We start from the raw sequence: 21303 nt of genomic DNA on the forward strand, positions 1-21303 counted from the left end.
AAGTAAAACGAATAGTCTTAAACAGAATGGGTTTTATATTTAATTTAGCAGACAGTCTTGTAAGGATTTCTTTGAGACGGACAGTGTTTATTTGCTGCTAGTGATCATGAAGTACAGTATGAATGAATGAATACAGTATGAACTGTCCTCAGCACCTCATCACACAATAAAACATCACACGACATTATATTTAATGCTCACTTTACTGGGATTTTATTTAGACGTTTCAAAACTAGATTTAAACTATAGGTTCATGCTATCACTTTGACTGTGCCACAAAACATTTATATATTAAATTAGGAATGTGTTAGTTAACAAACATTTCCCCCTTTAACAGTGATTAAGACGAACATCGTAACCATTTAAAATAAAACAGTGAAAAACAAAATGCAGTTGTTAAAGCAATTAATTCTTGTTATTTAAATGTAGAAACCCCTTAGTTATGCAGATATTTTCCAGATTTATTTACGGTATGTTGATACTAATATAGAATTATTATTTTACTTTCTGTCTCCTAGCTGCTTAGTGTGCCCCGAGTAAAACACAATCTTAAACTCTCTCTTTCAAAAAAAAATCTTATAATATTACTTTTTATTATTTTTCACGCATCAATGTTTTCATCTTCTTCATCATCGGCGCTTTCTTCCGAAGCGTCTCGCGGCGGTGGGCGGGGCTGACGCGTCATGACGACGATCCCGCGCGCCCATTGGCCCGTGTCCCCCTGACGTCACGATCATGATTAGAATTGATGATCGGACGTTTTGATTTCATTGTCTAGTGAGGGGATTGGTAAAGAAATCTGCTGAATTCGAGGGGTTCGTTGATTTCTCTACAAAAGGTATCTTCTCGTTTAATCTCCTCGGCGGTGTTAGACGCTCGCGGCGGGTTTCCTTCACAGTGAATGTCATACATTTAGAGCAGCGTCGCGTGACCAGCAAGAATAATAATAATAATGATGAGGATGATAATAATAATAAAAGTTTCGCGTGGTGGGTTTGGCTGGCGCGTGGCCTCCTGGGCCCGTCAGGAAGCTCTCTCGTTTTGTTCGCCACTTTACCTCAGTTTAGTGCCGCTTTTCGTTCAGTTTGTGAGCCCGGAGGACAGCGCTTCGTCCCGCTTTAGCCGCTCGAGACGTCGCCGTTATCACGGTTTCACGCCCGAGCGCGCGACGGGGTGCCGTTAAAAACGAAGCGTCGGCCGCGAGCTCACGTCGTCTGCCCGGACTCGACGCGGCAGACCTGTGTGTGTGTGTGTGTGTGTGTGTGTGTGTGTGTGTGGCCTGAGCTGTGGATGTGAGGAGAGAGTGTGTGTAATGGCGCGGGATGATGGAGACTTTAGCACTGCAGCTAAACCGCATCAGCACCGCTAGTACACATCACCTCACAGCAAACAACACACACACACACACACACACACACACACACACACACACACACACACACACACTCACACTCACTCTTAACACAGTTCAACTCCATTCGTCTCATCAGTGGACACTGTGATCTTTTTTCTTTGACGAGATTTCTCCACATTCACGTCTCCTTCACGATTCTTCTCTTTATTTGAATGAAAGTATTAAGTTTGGCGACACTTTATTTTAAAGCGTCCTTGTTTCACACGTGTCTACTATTATAACAACAAATTATGCATAATTGCATGCAAGACACACCCAAATGCTACCCATATAGTAAGTAAACAATTACACTGTAACAAGGGCACCATAAAATAAAGTTTTATTTTCAGAACTCTAATAAATATGGCAGGAACTAAGACTTTTTAGAACTAAGAACTTTTTAAGGTGCAATCTTAATTAATTATATGTACTTACTATATGGTTAGAGTTGGTTTTGGTTACTTTCATGTAATTATGCTTAATATTATAATAGCACGCGCATGGGCAACCCTTTATTTTAAGTACTTGCATAAATCGATCTACTTACCATGTGACTAAGTTATGGGACAGTTTAAACTTATTGTGTACTGTTACACATCTATTTAACCAAAAGATTGTCACACATGTAATGTAAATACATGTAATACCTTGCTAATTACACAGGTATGAGCTTCTTAAAATGAAGTGTATGGAGATAACGGCAGCTGTCTGTTACATCGACATAGTAACACGATAAGCACATTTTATTTCATGTAAGTACATGCACTTATGTGTTTTATGTTACATACAGCAGGGTTAGAGTTAGGGTGAGGTTTAGGGTTAATAATTATGCTTAATTTATTGATATTATATAATACTGAGCACATGTGATGTGTAACAAGGACTCCCTAAAGTGAGTGTGTTTGAATCCGAGATCATGCGTGTCTGTGAATGACGCACACCACTGACTCAGCACGTCTTCTTCAGGTCTGAGGGCTCTGTCCTGGATCGAGCAGGCCGTGTGTGTTTCCGTCAGCAGCTGATAGAAGAGTCACGATGGCCGGACGCTGGTGTGAATAGACTGCAGGCGTCTCTGCCGTATGTTGAGATTGACCGCAGCTCAGCCTGGTTCCTGGGATCTCTCAGCACATCCAGCAGAGGGATGGAAAAATGGCTGGAAAAGAGGAGCATTCACACTGTGAGAACTGACATACAGATGAATACATTATTATTAAATACTAATGTACATATATACATATCATAGGAGAATTATACGTGTATAAGTGAAGTGACTTGTGTCTGGGATGGTGACCAATACTTTTAATTTGTGCTCCGCATTTAACCCATCTACAGTGCACACACACACCATGAACACACACACACACCATGAACACACACACACCATGAACACACACACACCATGAACACACACACACACACACACACCATGAACACACACACACACACACACACACACACACACACACCATGAACACACACACACACACACACCATGAACACACACACACCATGAACACACACACACACACACCATGAACACACATACACACACACACCATGAACAAACACACACACACACACCATGAACACACACACACACACACACCATGAACACACATACACACACACACCATGAACAAACACACACACACACACCATGAACACACACACACACAAACACACCATGAACACACTTACACCATGAACACACACACACACACCATGAACACACACACACACCATGAACACACACACACACACACACCATGAACACACACACACCATGAACACACACACACACACACACCATGAACACACACACACACACAAACACACCATGAACACACTTACACCATGAACACACACACACACACCATGAACACACACACACACACCATGAACACACACACCATGAACACACACACACACACACACACACATGAACACACATACCATGAACACACACACACACACACACACACACACACACCACAACACACACACACACACACACACCATGACACACACACACACACACCATGAACACACACACACACACACACACACCATGAACACACACACCATGAACACACACACACACACACACCATGAACACACACACCATGAACACACACACACACACACCATGAACACACATACCATGAACACACACACACACCATGAACACACACACACACACACACACACACCATGAACACACACACACACACACACCATGAACACACACACACACACACCATGAACACACACACACACACACATCATGAACACACATACACACACACACCATGAACAAACACACACACACACCATGAACACACACACACACACACACACAAACACACCATGACACACACACACACACACACCATGAACACACACACACACACACACACACACACCATGAACACACATACCATGAACACACACACACACCATGAACACACACACACACACACACACACAAACACACACACACCATGAACAAACACACCATGAACACACACACACACCATGAACACACACACACACACACCATGAACACACACACACACACACACACACCATGAACACACACACACACACCATGAACACACACACACACCATGAACACACATACCATGAACACACACACACACCATGAACACACACACACACACCATGAACACACATACCATGAACACACACACACACACCATGAACACACACACACACACACACACACAAACACACACACACCATGACACACACACACCATGAACACACACACACACACCATGAACACACACACACCATGAACACACACACACACACCATGAACACACACACACACACACACAAACACACACACACCATGAACACACACACATACCGTGAACACACACACACACACCATGAACACACACACACACACACACCATGACACACACACACACACACACACACACCATGAACACACACACCATGAAGAGTCTGGAGCGCTGGTTATTTACTTCCTGTCAGACCTGGAAACCACGACCTAAAGTGTGACCAAAATAATGTCTGCAGTATCATTAACTTGCTGATGTTGAAATAGGATGTAGTAAGTAATTAGTAATTAAATACTTATTGGAGAAAGTAATTTGTACAGTAATCAAATTACTTTGTTGAAGATGTAATTATTAACCAGTAATTGCTTTTTTAGAGTAACTTACCCAACACCGCTGATGTGTTACAAGGAAGTAAAATCTGACTCATCGCTGCGTTTTATAGTTTTCAATGAAAATGTGAATAAAATCAGTCCGGTTATAAAGTGTGTCTTACTTGTTTGTCTGTTGAATGTCCTCGAAGCTTTGGTTATTTGCTGCAGTAAATCAGGCATAAATACCGTAATGCATGCTTATGATAGAAACAGCTCAGATAACGAGGACTGAAATGTAGAGTCGCAAGACAAGATGAGAGCGGTGAGACAACACTGGAGACCTTCATCATCCCATGAGCTCCAAACTCAAACGCGTCAGGTCTTGAACCAGATGCATGTCACGGATGTTAACATGGCTCTGCCTGATGCAGCAGGGAGCCCTGAACGGTTTCTCAGTGTGATTTCATTCTTTCCAGATGAACCTGAGGTCTGTATTCACAGCCGAGCAGCAGAGGATCCTGGAGCGCTACTATGAGAACGGCATGACCAATCAGAGCAAGAGCTGCTTCCAGCTCATCCTGCAGTGTGCTCAAGAGACCAAGCTGGACTTCAGCGTGGTCAGAGTAAGCCTCACTCTTCCGGTCATGTGGCACTTCATTTCAGACACTTTGAGCAGTTTGTCTTGTTATTTATTAGTCGAACATCATGGTTATTAATAACGATTCTGCTCATTCCTGCAGGTTCTAACGTAATAATTATTAATTTAACGATTATTAAGAGAGTTTGCGAATATCATATTGATTTAATACAGCATTTCAATAAATAAGTTCTGCATGATTTTGCTCTATAGCATCAACGAAAATAGTTGCAAATAAAGTAAGAGCTCAGCTGCGGCTCTAAATGCAAACACAGCAGCGTTTCATTCATTTCTGAACGAATCTAATGAGTCAGTGATTCATAAAGACGGTCACTTGCTTCATTCCTGAATGAATCAGCTGTCTGAATGAATCAATTGAATCAGTTCACTTACCGTTTCAGTTTCAGTTTAGCGTATAATTTCCGTTATTTAAAACTTTTAATATTTCTTTAGTATATTTAAAACATTCATCTCTACACGACTTTATGAATTTAAAATGCACTCGTGCCAACATCTGAGCCTCATTACACATCTGAAAAACCTCAATGATTTATACTATTAGCAATTTATTTGTCATACTCTACTTATTATATTGTTTTAAATAGAAATTTTGAAAAGCTTAAAAACTGATTTTTATGTTTTTGAATTGGACATGCATGGAAATGATGGCATTTCACACCGTGTGTCACTTTAAGGAGTCAGATATCACCTCACATTAGGAAGACTTTATTGTTATATATAGAATTATATTAGAATTCTTTGATTGGAAGGTTCTCTGAAATGTTTTAAATTAGGAGGACAAGCTCACATAAAAAGAAAAGAAAGCATTGTAACAGTTTATTAGATCTGTGCCTGAGGTCTTAAAGAGACAGCGTCCTAATTAAACCTGCTGCTGTCTTTCATACAGTGAAGACCATCCAGTCTTTTTTTACAGCTGAATTGATTATAGTTAAACCTAACTGAAAAAGTTATAAAAAATGATAGTTTAATTTAGTATTTTATTGTCACTAATTGTCATTTATTTGTTCATATTTTATTATTTACAATTTACTTGTCAATTTACTTTTTTAGTTTTAATAAATTCAATTCTGAATGCACGTGAATCTTGTGTGTTTCGTGGGAAATAGTCCTGTCACCAGCTGGAAAAAATCCTAGTGGAAACACCGCTTACATGTTAAAAGATACAAAGGTGAAGATAATGCCCCGTAAATCACTCCAACCTCGTATTAAGAAGGTAGTTTTTTGTTCAACATTTTTTATTATTGATTATAAGGTGCTCATATAGATATTTATAAAATGGCCAAACATAAAATAAAACGCAGAGAATTTTAAAACTTCATTCACTGAAGCTCTGAATGTGTGTGTGAATATAATTGAACACATTTTTACGGTGTGTAATCTTTGCTGTCATCTAAAACAACCTTAAAATGAGTGTTTGTACAGATAATGCACTGAAGTGAGTGTTTAAAAGTCTTTTAATCTGTTTAGTAGTGTATTTCTAAACACTGACAGACGATAAATCATTTATAATGTAGATAATATTGTGATAACAACAGGCTCTCCGTACATTCTCCTGCTTACTACATTAATTAATTATTGGGCATGAATTGTTGATTTGATTTTTTTAGTAGCTTATTAATCGAACGTTGGTTTACGTTTTTGATTAAAACAATTGTAAAAGCATTTTCACTCTGAAGAGAAATGACCTCCGGCTGAAGTAAATGTAAATTCACATCTTTACAGTCGAGGGCACAGCTCAAAGAAATCACATGAAGAATATGACGCACGGTTAGTGTGGGTGAACTCACTGAAGGTCCGTAGCAAAGACGTTGGCTTTGGGGTCAAATATTTGCCTTAATGTATTCTGAGTTTGTATTCGACCCTTTTTATTCCTTTTAATGAGCGCTGAATAATTCTTTGAGCAGGTGAGATGAGTAAACACATCTAGATCTACAGGTTCACACACAAAGACTTGCTCCCAATTTCTCTCAACATGGCAACACGAGAGAGGCATGGAGAAACAAAGTAACTGGCATTAACTCATTTAGAAAGAAACTAAGATATTTCCTTCTAAATTAAAAAGTACTGTAACTCACTGCAAGTTACTCCACAACACTGTTAATCAGCAAAAACCAGGAATTACTTGGACATGTTGATTTAAGATTTACATTTTGTTCTTATTTTACAGTTTGTGCAAAGGAAAGCATCATGTATTTGATCTGTACGCTGATGATACGCGCTGGTTCATGCCGGTTTCTCTTCTTCTGTGGTTTCAGACATGGGTAGGAAACAAGCGCCGGAAGCTGGCGTCGAAGGCGGACCAGAACGGCGCGGGCGCTCCAGTGCTGTCCCATCAGCATGTTTCGTGTGGCTCCGGCGGGGCGCTCGTGGCCGGCTCGGTGCTGACGGCGGAGATGGCGGCCATGAGGAGCATCCAGCGGGGCCCTCCGGTGACCCACCTCCTCCCCCCGCAGGCCTCGTCCTCCTCTTCCTCCTCCTCTCCCTCCTCCTCCTCTCCTCTCAGCGACGTCATTCTGACGGGCATTTACGCCAACTGCTTCGATGCTGGCGTTCACAACAGGACTGCGGCGAAAGCGCACGCCGACTTGGAGCAGCCCGCCGCGCAGAGGAAATCCCCCATCATCCCCGGCGGCCCCAGCGTGCTCAAGTGCAGCCAGGCGCTCAAGCCCTTCCCCTCGAGAGACGTCACGGCCCCCAGCTGGGCCCCGCAGGGCCGAGCCTCGCAGCAGGCGTCCTGGCCCCAGAAGACCTCGGCGGCGCAGCGCGTTCCAGCAGACGCCGGCGCTCAGATTAAACACGTCTTCGCTCTGGCCGGATCGGAGCGGCCTCCAGACGCAAGGAAGACCAGGCCGGTCGAGGCGTCTGAGGTCTTCTCGATCGCCATGGAGACGGCCGACGCTGAGGACGAGTACTCCAGAGAAGAGGAGCTGGCCAACATGGCCCTGCAGATGCAGTGTGGGAAAGCCTCCTCCTCGCTGACCGACAGCCCGGGGCTCCACTCCTCAAACTCTGCTCTGTTTGGAGAGAAGGGATGTCAAACCAGCAGCTCCTTACTGAGCAGAACGTCGCCCCCCGGCAGCTTCCCGCTCAAACTGCTCTCGCAGACGTCTGCCAGGATACCCTGCCTCAAGGTAAGCTCTCACAGTCACACGCTGACTAAATAAATCCATGCGTCTCCGGTAGGGTTGAGAATCAAAAAGTCAGGAGTCAGAGGCTTCTTGTAAAATTACAATTTCACTTCCACCCATCAATTCCTGTGTGCGCATCTTTTATTTTTTAGGTGGCAAAGGGGGCTTTATCTTTGAATCAATCATTCAAGAGATTCGTTCAAAAACACTGATTCATCCAGTAATGAAACAAGTAAATCTTGAGGGAGTCTTTGAATCTTTCCAGATTTTGTTTAGAATGACAACCTCCATTAAAAAAAAATGTTTTTTTATAGCAACAGTTTGGGCAGGACCCTTTTTCTATTCTAACATGCCAGTGTGTGTAAGGCAGGGTTCAGAAAGGAAATGATTGATTGAGTCGGCGTGGAAGAACTTCTCTAATCCCAGCTGACTTTAAATGCTAGAAAATGACTTGTACATTCTCTCTGCATGGACTTAAGTATTGGGACACTTCCAAAACTGTGGCATCTCTGAGACAACCCAGAAGCATAAAGGTTCTCCAGGCAGTGGTCGGGGCAGACCAGGGCCGTCGGGTCAGAGACAGCAGGCGGGGTCAGGAAGACAGAGAATCAGGACAAGGAAAAACACTCATCAGACAGGCTAAACAAGACTTCTGAGAGTCAGGGCACGGTTTATAGGTGAGGTGATGAGTCCTCGGTCCGGGGTTATGGGGACTGAAGTCAGAAAGACCGGAGAGAGACACAGAGGACCCGCCGGTGGCTCCTTTTAACAATACCTTCATCATTCCAGAAGCGTTATAGCCCTGGTTTAAAGGCGCAAGCATTTTTCAAATCATCTGTATGGTAGTTGTTGTACAGTTCTAGTTTTGATATTAATGGCTTTTGCATTAATACTTAAACTATTTTCCATTGAACTGTAAACCCTGTTTAACCTTCCCCATGAGGTTAAAAGAGACCAGCCCTCAATATAAAATGTTAATTATTTCACTTTGGGTGTGAAACAACATTTAGACTTTGTTTTAAATAATTGTTTAATAACATTTTACAAAATACTGTGAATGAAGGCCAGAATCTATTAAATTGGTGGGTTTTTGTAGTTGATGGGGATAAAGTCAGCAAGTACAGCCATTCAACAGTACAGTATAATTAAAACACATCTGTTTCAACAGTAACAATCACAGAATATCAAAATATATTACAACAAACTTAAAACAATATTCACCTGAACCTATTATGTTAAACTGTTTCTGTTAATTTGATTTACAATGAAATTACTATTAACTAAGACTTTTCCTCTAAAGTTTAAGTCTAATTAAAGTTAGTAAGGTAGTTAAGTTTAGGTATTGGGCAGGATTAGGGATGCATAATAAGGCATTAATATGTTTTAATTACTACTAATAAATGGCTAATATTCTAGTGATATGCATGCTAATAATAAACAACTAGTTATTAAGAGACCCTGAAATGAAGTGTTACCATTAATATTTTTTTTATGAGAACTGTCAGTTCATTTGTTTCGACGTAAAGTTCATTTTGCACATTATTATTGATTATTTGATGATTGTTTTAACTATAAATTATTAATACGTTACCAGCAGTTGACCCTAAGATGTGTGAGTTTATTTTTTCTTGTGAACATAAAGCGAGATTAAAAACACAGAATATTTAATTTTTGCATGAACTAGTGTAGTTATTTTTAATATTTGTTTTGAGTTTAATTCACAGCGACAAGTAATTACAGTGGTTATCTGTACACATGCATGCACGAGGCCATTTGCCTTAATAAAAGAAAGGTGAATAAAAGAAAACAAAATTCAGCGCACCGTCTCTAATGATTCAGACTCTCCGTTGGTGTGAGTATGTTGTGAGAGGATCGATGCTCTCATGCTGTCTGTACTCAGTCAAGGAGATGAGCATATTACTGACAGGATCAAACACAGGCATCATCTGTGAACTGTTCCCTGTGTATTTCTTTAGGTAACAAGTAACATGTCGGCTCCCTGGCTTCAGAGTAACTCACGGAAACGAACGGTGAGTGTGTGAGGCGTGCTGAGACTCTTCTCCAGCGCTTCAGAGATCACTTTACTGTGCGCTTCTGATGATGGCTTTAATAAAAGGTGTAGTGTTTGTTAAGCTGCAGGACAGGACTCAGTTCAGCGACAGGGATGTGTTCACGCTGAAGCGCTACTGGGATAACGGCATGACCAGCCTGGGCTCTCTGTGCAAAGAGAAGATCTCAGCGGCGGCCAGCGAGCTCAGAGTGGACTCTGAAATCATCAAGGTCAGGAGTCTGTAATACAGAGATACCGTATTTCTATTTTGTACTTGACTCCCAATGGTATTCATTCACGTAGTCCTTGTTATTTGTAAAAAGGTTATCATTCTACCTACAGCTCCAGCCCTTTTCCATAACTTTGTTTCTCAATCATACAACTTAATTTGCATAAAGTGATGCCTTTTTACGTTTATTCTCAAGGTCCAATGTCTTTGCGTCAGTGCTTAAGGTCTTTCTGAAATCTGTGTTTGCCAGACGTGGATCGGTAACCGCAGAAGGAAGTACCGTTTGATGGGCATTGAGATTCCTCCGCCTAAAGGAGGGCCGGTCAGTTTCTCAAACCAGACCGCAGCTCATTCCCCTCACCTCCCTGAAGACGAGCGGCAGTCTCCAGAGCTGGGAGAGGCCAGCGAACACAACGACGTCGTGTCGCTCTGTTTGTCTGACGGTGGGGATTTAATTACATCATTAACCAAGAAACAGTGCAAAAATTTCCCTCTTTAAAAACCTTTGACTCTATTATGTCACAAGAATTAACCAGTTAAGTTTAATAAGTGCAATTTAGCACTTATTCAATTAAATAATGACTCATTTGCACGTCTAAACCTAACATACAAGTGTATGTAATCAGTCAGCTGGGTAAGGTGATAACTACGAGTTGTTTTTACCCTATTCACCTGCAGTGTTTGGCTATAAACGAACAGTTCACCCAAAAATGAAAAGTGCAGCATATTGTACTCCATCCTAGGTGTGGACGGAGCTTGGTAAAGCTAGTGGATAGTGCCCGTAATTTTGAAACCCTGTAAATCGTATATATCCACAAGTACTGTGACGTAAAACTAACCTAGACTCCTTCAGGGGGTTATCACATGTCCTCTGAAGCAGTTTTCAAATTAAAACGCAAATAACTGACAGAGTTCCCGCTTTGACCTGACCTCTGCCACAAGTTACGTCACATGTTGAATGTCAAGTCAGAAGTCAGCCAAGAAGCTGGAACTCTGCGCTTCAGAGGACATGTGATAACCCCCCAAGTCATATACGTTTAGTTTCAGGATAAATACGATCTACGGAGCTTCAAAGTAATGGCCGCTATCCTCCAGCATTACCAAGCTTGGAAGAGCCAGGATACACTTTTAAAAAACACAGACTGTGTTCGTCTGAAAGAAGACATAGACAGTAAAATATAGGGTGACTTTAATTTTTGGGTGAACTATTCCTTTAAGTCATTGCACGTGTAGTAATTGTGTTTGCCTTCTTTAAAGATGGAGCCAGTGATTTTTATCTGAAAGAAAATGATGATGTGAACGATGAATCGGATGGGTCCACCCCTGCTAAACATGTGGTATGAGCACATATTCATCAACAGTTTAAGGATTTAATGATAACTACGACTCAAACATGAAACTTTCTTCTAGAAGATTGAAATCGTTGAAGAAGAAGAAGAAGAAGAAGAAGATGATGATGATGATGGAGACATGTTGACCACTGAGATGGAACAGATGCAAAACCTCTTAGAGTTCAGGGTAAGCAGAGAGCCAAGGGCTGCATAATGATCAACAGATACTGAAGAACCCCACAATGGCCAGGACAAATGGATCTGGCCACATATGCTTTTGTTTTTAGAGAATCACTTTGCCGACAGCTTAGGATATTTCACCCAAACTGCCTTTTAAAACTTGTAGAAAACACAAAATAATATCATATGAGTTGGGTACAATATGAGGGGAGTAAAAGATGACAGAGTAGATTATCATGTCCTTTCCAAGGCCAAGGTTTTAGAAATTGATATTAATGATGATTTTTGACCAGGGTACTTTATAAACTATATGTATGCCAGGTTTGATAACAGTTTCCAGGCGAATCCAGGAGTCATGGAAACAGTAGCATGTCTTATGTCATTCTTCTTCTGTTTAATGATGGTTTACGTTCTAAGAGCATTTAGCCACCTAGAACTTTTATTCTTTCCGTTTTTTATTCTTCCCTGTATGCCAAGAGTTCAGATGCAAACTCCTCCATGCCGTTTGAAATTTCCTTCTAAATTAGCATTTTTATCAGGCTCGTATGTGGTCGGTCGGTTTAATAGCAGTAAATAGTGCAATTAACATAAAATATCTAACCATAAACGTGGAGCCGGAGAAAAACAACTTTGTAGGCTTGAACTCCTCAATTATTGTTTGATTCAAAATACATCTATAAAGAAAGAAAAAGGCAGAAAGGTGCCCATTGTTTACTCTTGATGCACCTGTTTGCAGTTTTTGTATTTTTGCGACTCAAGGTCACAACATCTAAGTACTGGAGTGCCTCAGGGCTCAGTTCTTGGACCACTTCTCCGTCTACATGGTATCACTGGGGTCTGTCATTCAGAAAAATGGCTTTTCATATCGCTGTTATACTGACGACACTCAACGCTACCTCTCATTCTATCTTGATGGTCCGACGATATCTGTTCACATCTCAGCTTTTCTAACAGACATTTCTTGCTGGATGAAGGACCGTCACCTTCAACTCAACCTTGCCAAGACAGAACCGCTTGTTGTTCCAGCATACCCATTGGTTCACCACTATTGTACCATCTAGTTACGCTCATCAACCATAACTCCTTCCTGCAGATTTGCTTTATTCAACAGTCAGTCCCTTTCTTTCGGAGCACGCTTCACAACTCCCAGATCAAACTCGTCTGTCCAGGCTGGACTAGATGCCATTTTTTTACGCCAATTTTCACTTCATACTTCAGACATGGGCCGGGCCTCGGACCTGTTTTGGGGTTCTCCTTATTTTTATATTTTATGCATCCATCAATTAGTGATAAAACATCTCTGCGTGGCACTGGTGGAAGCATCACGACGGAGACTGGACTGTGTTCAGTGTCCCGCAGCAGATGAAGACTTCAGCTCTCAGACACACACACAGTGATCTTGCCTCAAAGCCCCAACAAAAATAATTACCATCAATGTGTCAGGGGGAAAATAATAGGAAGATATCTTATTTACTAATAAACAGGAGTCTGTGTCGCAAAGTTGAATTTTTGCACTCTCCATCTCCTCATAGACGCAGCTTTAGAGAGTCGTTTTTACAGATTAAAAGATTGATGAAATTTTATTTTTTTATTTGATCAAATGGTCATTTAAAGCAGACCCGTTACAGTTCTGAATCATGTGATTGCTCTGCTGCCTTCATATGTCCTTCAGAGCGCGCTCTCTGCACAAACCATCATATCACACATTATTCACACATTAAACTCTTTGAGTATATCTATAGATTATATTTAAGTCGTCTTAATTTGAGAAAGCTACATTGATAAGTCACTTCTATCAATTAATGTTCACACAGGTCATCTTTGCATTTAACAAAAACTTAAGTATTTAATCATGTCATTATAATTACTATCACTCTATTCTGCTATTTGATACCGTTCAGTGCTTTGATGCAATCTGTGCTGTTAAAAGTGCTATATAACTTAAAAAGTGATAGATTAACTGATTGGATGGTAGTTTATGATCAGCTCTGCCGTCTGCTGCTGCTTGGATGGGACTCGGGCCGGGCAGGGCTCCAGTATGTAATATGAGTGGGACTACTAGTAGTGTACAAACTACCCAGAATCCTGAGTTTCAGTCTTTACTTCCTTTTAAATTATCATTTTATTTCATTTTAATTAAATATTCAGTTATTTGCAAAAAAAATACTCTGTCTTATAAGTTTATATTATACATTTATATTTTAATCCATTTATGAGACATTTTATAAGTTATTTGACATTTCTTAAATATGAATTAAAATGAAGTTATATCGCCGTGCTTTACATATCGGTCGAACACTAATTAAAATCTGCCAAGTCTGAGAGTGAAAGATCGCACCTGACACCAAACGCTGTGGGCTTATCTATCTACAGAGTTGCTCGAATTCTTTGAAAGATTTTATGAATGTCAAAATCACATTTCAGTCATTCTGAGTGAATGTGGCAATCATTGAGGTCCAAGCACATGACCAGCATAGTCAAATTAAGACTCATTCCTGTGGATGTTAATGCATTATCAGCAAAAAGGTACAGACTTAAAAAACCTAATATATATATTTTTTTTTAATTTAGGTTCATCATATTATCTCTGGATAATATATACCAGACTTGTCTGAACTGTAAAATTGACCTGTGAAAAAAAAATAATTGGTGTCAGATTTTTCTAGCATAAATAAAAATTAAATGTGGGTCACTAAAGGATTCAGAAGAAAAAAAAAGGATTTGGTGCTCTCCTTGCAGTTCTTGTCCAAACCTAAATGACTTGTTTTCATCTGTGGAACATGAAGACTCACTGTAATGCTTAATAAAGCACACAATAATGTCTATACAGCTCACTGATTATTCTATATGTGCTCTGATGGGTTTGGTGAAAAACAACCCAACCATCTAGCACTTCACACTCCAGCACATTGTCCCCATGCTTCTTCTGTCATTGCACCAATGTAAACAAATTTCACCATTTTGTGCTTTATTGAGCTTTGATGTGAGGCACAATATGCTACCACTGCAATCAATCCATCCAACTGAATATTCATTAAATTATCACATTTTGTGTTCTGTAGAAAGAAAGTCATTTGGGTTTGGATTGGAACTGCAAGGACAGGATTTCTTTCATCTCTGAATCCTTCGCTGTCCCCACATGCAGGCTTCATACTGCTTCCTAATGACATGAGGGTGAGTAAACGGACGGAATTTGAGGTGAACCATTCCTTGTGTTCTTGAGATATTAGCTGCTATTACAGCATATTTGCATTTCTTTTTAAACCACATTTTCTTCTCTTTAATAATAGACCAGAGATAACTCCCTCAAGTTAAACCGCTTGATGGTTTTCATGCATCCAGGCCCAGAAGAGTGTTTAGTCTACAGACTATATGTCACCGATTCCCTAGCTTCTTTGTCTTAGATCAGCTGATTGTCTTCTAAGCAGTATTAATTTTGACAGCAAATTTTAATTTAGTTTTAGTCATCTAAATTGTTTTTAGCTGTAGTCTAGTTTAGTCGACTAAATTTACAGTAAATTTGCTCAGGGTAAAGTCAATCTCAGAAGTAAAGTAGTTCATGAAGTCATTACTGCTGTACTCTTGGGGAATGTTAGCACCTGTTGAACCTTTATTTCTTGTTCATTTAGGCAAGGCAGGTTTATTTATATAGCACATTTCATACACAATGGTAATTCAAAGGAAATAAAATAGGAAATAAGATTTAAATAACAAAAGAAATTAAAATAAAACACTGATTTAAGAAATTGAATTTAAAGCAAAAAGAGATTGATTTAAAACAGTTTAAAATAAAAAATTTAGTCACTGTATTAATTAAATTAAATACTGGGGTTGTGTTAAAAGTAATCAAACCATGAAATCACAAAAATAATCAGATTAGCATTTTTTTTATGATTTTCTGTATAATAGGATACTTTCCCACCAGGTAATATGAAATACACGCGTTCTCATTATACCACAGAGTTTTCTTTCATCTTTAAAGAATAAAAGGAGCAACTGTATCTAAAGTGCTAAAAAAAGAGAGTGCATAGTTTCTGTTACATCATCAAGTTTTTGCATCGTATTGGATGAGCTAAAGAATTGAGATAAGTCAGGAAGATTATTTAGAAAGCTTTCTTTTGTGGTGGAAGTGATGGTTCTACCATACTTGTAATAAGGTGCAGAGTTTACAGGTTTAACTATACAGAGTTCACACAAGACTAGATAGTGATCTGAAATGTCATCACTTTGCTGCAGTACTTCAACCATTTTAACATCTATTCCATGTGACAGTATTAGATCTAGAGTATGATTTCTACAATGAGTAGGTCCAGAGACATGTTGTCTAACCCCAACAGAGTTCAGAATGTCTAAGAAAGCTGATCCTAAAGAGTCTTTTTCATTATCAACATGGATATTAAAATCGCCAACAATTAAGACTTTCTGTGGCCAGTACTAACTCAGTTAGAAAATCAGCAAATTCTTTAATGAAATCTGTGCTGTGTCCTGGTGGCCTGTATACAGTAGCCAGTACAAACATGACAGAAGATTTATCACTAGCACACGATTCTGTAGATAATGTTATATGCAGCACCAAAACTTCAAATGAGTTATACTTAAAGCCTGCCCTCTGAGAAGTACTAAGAATATTGTTATAAATTGTAGCAACACCTCCCCCTTTACCTTTTAAACGTGGCTCATTTCTATAGAAATAATTTTGGGGGGGTAGATTCATTTAGAGTGATAATCATCTGGTTTTAGCCAGGTTTCTGTCAAACAAAGCAAATCTAGCTTCTGATCTTTGATCTCATACACATATACAAAGTGCTTTTGTGGAAAGTGATCTAACATTCAGTGAGTTTTATCATTTGCTTTGTATTATAGGTAGTTTTTATTTGTTGGACATTAAATTATTGCTTTTGATTAGGTTTGGAAGTTCTCTGCATATTCTAATTCGGGGAACAGACACAGTCTCTATAGGGTGATATCTAGGTGAAAGAGTCTCTATGTGCTGAGAATTAACTGCCTCCTGTGACGTGAGGCAGCTAGCAGACGGTCGGTTTAGCCGGTCTGTCTGCTTCCTGACCTGGGCACTAGTTGGTCATGTTGGAGCTATAAGACTACATGCCATATTTCTAGATAGAAGAGGGACCACCCCAGGAAGGATGAAGCCCATCTCTTTTCAACAGGTCAGGTCTGCCCCAGAAACTAAAGCCTATGTTGTTCTGCGGGCACCACTTCGACATCCAGCCATTGAGACCCAGCAGTCTGCTGTGAATCTCATCACCCCGGTAAGCAGGGAGGGGACCAGAGCAGATTACATTGTCTGACATCATACTTGAGTTCACACACCTCTTTAATATTATTTTTAGTGATCTCCGACTGGCGAAGTCAAACATCATTAGCACCAACGTGAATAACAATCTTACGAAATTTACGTTTAGCATTAGCCAGCACTTTTAAATTTGACAAGATGTCAGACGCTCTGGCTCCCGGTAAGCATTGGACTACGGTGGCTGGTGTCTCCATTTTCACGTTCTATACAATAGAACTCACCAATTATTAGAGCACTTTCATCAGGTTTCTCAGTGGGTGCGTCACTGAGTGGGGAGAACCTGTTTGATGTTCTGATCTAAACGGGTTCCCAGTTGCCCTGCTGCTCGGGTCTAACGCCAGAACAGAACAATGTACATGATTCACTGAACTAGTCACATCCAAGTTAGTAGCTACAGCCCTCACATGTAATGACAATAAAATTAAATCTAATATTTGTTAGTGAGCTCAGGATCTGCACTATGGTCTTGTCAGTCATCCCTCTTTACTCTCGACCCATGATCAGTGAACTCTGACACATGCAGATCATGTTGGATGGGATGCAGGCTTGTCAGGTCCAAGATGGATGCAGTTTTTTGTCTCTAAAAATTTTGAGTTAACACCCTTTGGTTCAAAGACTGCTTAATTGCATTTGACTGAAATGCTTGCATTAAAACATATCAAATTCATTTTGCACTCCATGCCTGCTAAAACTGCACTACATTAAGCGTTGTGTAAAATAAGCTTTTTAGCGGTGTTTAATGTGAATAACAATGACTGAAGTTATATTTCAGTAAATTTTTAAAAATATTTGTCCGCTTTGAGGTGTTTGTCTAGTTGGGCCTAGCCCTGGCTATGTAGCTGAGCAGACACTTTCGGTGAGTAGAAATCTCAGCTGAACAAAAAAAAAAAAAAAAAGGACCTGGAGGCTGGCGCAGGAACAGGGAGGAATTTCCAGGGCAGATCAGGCAGTGGCCCTGGAGGACTCTGCAAGGAATGGGTCTCCTGGCCATGACTCTGGTACTGGATTCAGGAGTCAGAACGGGACCAGCAGAGACAAAGATGAGAGGAGCCTCAACCATAATCCATGAATGGTGCAGTTGAGGCATGGGACGCCTACAGGGTGTAGGAAGTGGAGGACGCTCGAGGCGCTGAGACACAGGGGTGCCCAGCAAGCACGGAGACACAGGCTGCTTATTGCCTCACCGGCTTCCACATGGCCCGCCGGCAGGTTTGGTTGAGCCACAAACAGCGGCGAGCTTGCCATAGGCACGGCTTCTAGCACTCATGACTTCATGGCTGCTGGCACTATTGGGTTCAGGATGCAGGCGGAGCTCTGAAGGGGACGTAGGCATGTGGGGCTGGCGGGAAGAGCAGCATGCAGAGGTACCCGAAGTGGGATGAGCTGGGGAGACGCTAGCCTTTACGCTGGGGCTACCTCGACTTCAAAAGATCACAACCTTTCAAATACAAGACTAGGTCAGTCAGATCACTTAATGGAAGTTCACTCACAGGAAGAGTATAACAGAGGATCTCATCCAACCCCAGAAGAAAACACGCACTCAGCACAGCGTCATGGCAGCTTGAGGATCAACACATCTTCTGCCTTCCTTCATTAGGCCGGTCAGTTCTTCTGAAACACATAGATGTTGTGGGCAAAATGAACAAAGTGGTTAACAAAAGGATTCTTTTACTACTTAAAACTCAATAAACAACATTAAGAACTGACGGAGACAAGAGGGCAAACTGAATGTTTTTAAAGACAGGGACACAATCAAGGAAAACTGAAACAGATGGACAAACAGGCAGGGAATAATTAACTAATAATCACAACGAGAACAGGAACTACCAAATAAGGGCAAGACACATGGGGGAAGAAAACACTGCATCACAGTCCAGGGGCGTGACATAAATATAAATGAACCTATGTTTGTGTTGGGTTCTCCACATTCCTGTTGTTTTTATTCCCCATGTGTGACCTAGTTTCTGCCATTGTCTGAGAATGAACACAGTGTCTCATTAATTAATTTCATTACCTTGCCCTTATAAGTTGGACTCTGTTGAGCGTTAGTTTGTCTGGCCTTGTCACAGTTATGTGTTTTTTGCTACTAGTGAGATAACTCTCTGTGGGTTTATTAAAAGACTCTTTTTGTAATCTTTATCTTTGCGTGCTCCATGACAGTTTGTTTGTTCTTCTTTCATTCATCAAACAGGACTTTCAAATCCTTGACATCATATTTAGAAGATAAGTCTTTGAGTAAAATATGATGTAAATGTGTCTTAAGTGTTTAATTTTGTCATTATACATCACTATCACACTATTCTCCTGTTGTGTGGTTAAAAGCACTATATAAATAAAAGTGATTGATTGACTGAATGAATGTTGTGTAATATTGTGTGTAAATGTGGGTGACATGTCTCCTCAGACTGAAGAAGTGCAGTTTCTCGAGAATGAGCTGCAGAGCCAGAAACAGAAGTTCTCAAAGCTGAAGAGCTTCACCAAAAGCCTGCTGATCGCTGTGAAAAACAAAGACAGACAGAAACAGCAGGTGAGGAGACTCAAACAGAGGCCTCTTTGAGACGAGCGGCGCAGGAAATCAGATCGTAATCGGTGCTTCTGTCTGTTCTCAGGAGCTGTTAGCCAGTCTACCTCAGAAAGCGAATGAGGACTGGGACCTGGGCCTGGAGAACCACAGCGAGTCCGGCGCCGTCCAGAAAGAGTCCTCTGTATCAGAGGAGGAGGAGGACATGGATCAGATGAGACTGTAGACGCAGGGCAGCTTCCACCTCTTCTGTTCCTCACACACGCCGCATAGTGCCTGTGGAAACAAACCAGTAACTGTTGGGCCAAACCAGTCATTTTCTACGGCATAGGTCATATCAGACTGCCATGGCCAGGTCCGGTACTATCAAATAAATGCCACTAAGTCAACACGAGATTGCCTCTTCTCATTTTTATGACATCTGTATATTTAAGCAGGTTTAGGTGCATCAGCAGGTCTGAGGTCTCAGGAGGGCAGGTGGTGATGAGAAACAAAGCTTTTCTGAGCCGCTGAAGCAGTTCATTCAACACGATTCACTTCACGGACGCCGCAAAACTATAAACAAATCACAAAAATTGTGAAATCTATTAAATGTAGTGCTGTGAAACGATGAGTCCAGACATATCATGTAGATAAATACACCCACATCCGGTATACTTTTAGAAAATATTTACATGCATGTATTTCTATTCATATAATTGATATTATATAGAAATATTTTACATGTAAAAACGTTACACATTTGTCTTAGATACATACACATATGTATATACTGTGTGTATGCAGCTGATTGTGATTGATTGTTATACAGCACTAATTAAATGCAACTGATAAATCATCAAATGAACAGGAAGTGTCTGTAAAATGTGTTATTTCATTCGTTTGTAGGGTTTGTTTTGTTTACAAGTTGGTTAATCGGACCATAACTCCTAACTATTCATTTTTATTACATAACCGTGTCATCTATATATAACACTGCTTCATGGGTTCGTGGATTTTGCATACTAGGTGCTCTTTAACACAGAGCTTCAATTAGAATCACTTTAGCGTTTCGAAACTCTGGAACAAATGATTGGTAAAGGTTTTAAAGCTCCACAAAGCAGTGTTTAGGAAGCTGATATTCACAGCCTGACTCCGAGATCACACCGTTCTCCGTCAATGAAAACACTAGCAGAGAAATGAAGGCGTCAGATTGTGTCTGAGCAAACCTCACACAGACCGGAGCCAAGCTCAAGGCGTGTGTGTGTGTGTGTGTGTCTGTGTGTGAGTCTGTGTGTGTGTGTGTGTGTGTGTCTGTGTGAGTCTCTCTGTGTGTGTGTGTGAGTCTGTGTGTGTGTGTGTGTGTGTGTGTGTTGTT

General features: G+C 40.7%; 1 protein-coding gene and 1 long non-coding RNA gene across 8 annotated transcripts; one reads left to right on the forward strand and one right to left on the reverse strand.

Moving 5' to 3' along the window:
- The first annotated feature begins 90 nt into the window (after positions 1-90).
- On the forward strand, positions 91-20340 carry hdx (highly divergent homeobox). Of its 7 annotated transcripts, none has more exons than XM_043257191.1 (11): positions 91-838; positions 2360-2570; positions 5012-5158; positions 7449-8324; positions 10298-10351; positions 10455-10601; positions 10851-11043; positions 11858-11937; positions 12011-12118; positions 15174-15285; positions 19830-19953. In XM_043257191.1, the coding sequence occupies exons 2-10, from the start codon at positions 2535-2537 to the stop codon at positions 15273-15275; spliced, it is 1743 nt and encodes a 580-aa protein (XP_043113126.1). In that variant the 5' UTR covers positions 91-838; positions 2360-2534; the 3' UTR covers positions 15276-15285; positions 19830-19953. The 7 variants fall into 7 exon arrangements, with proteins under 7 accessions (XP_043113126.1, XP_043113127.1, XP_043113129.1 ...); XM_043257192.1 differs by having other exon boundaries at positions 12014-12118; XM_043257190.1 differs by lacking the exon at positions 15174-15285 and adding an exon at positions 20035-20340 and having other exon boundaries at positions 92-838; positions 10461-10601; positions 19830-19952.
- Positions 17899-19610, reverse strand: LOC122357696. The gene is made up of 2 exons (XR_006252521.1): positions 18966-19610; positions 17899-18863 (listed from the first exon to the last, which is right to left on the reverse strand). It is a non-coding gene; the product is annotated as an uncharacterized LOC122357696 (long non-coding RNA).
- Positions 20341-21303: the final 963 nt, after the last annotated feature.

The sequence above is a fragment of the Puntigrus tetrazona genome, chromosome 14 (genome assembly GCF_018831695.1).
Source record: "Puntigrus tetrazona isolate hp1 chromosome 14, ASM1883169v1, whole genome shotgun sequence".
NCBI classification, from domain to species: domain Eukaryota; kingdom Metazoa; phylum Chordata; class Actinopteri; order Cypriniformes; family Cyprinidae; genus Puntigrus; species Puntigrus tetrazona.

What these genes read in the sequence shown, in the direction of transcription:
- hdx (XM_043257188.1), top strand. Translation starts at nt 2,535, where the DNA reads ATGGAAAAATGGCTGGAAAAGAGGAGCATTCACACT. An exon ending in TGGACTTCAGCGTGGTCAGA is followed by an intron (nt 5,159 to 7,448) that starts GTAAGCCTCACT and finishes CTGTGGTTTCAG; the next exon opens with ACATGGGTAGGAAACAAGCG. An exon ending in CCAGGATACCCTGCCTCAAG is followed by an intron (nt 8,325 to 10,297) that starts GTAAGCTCTCAC and finishes GTATTTCTTTAG; the next exon opens with GTAACAAGTAACATGTCGGC.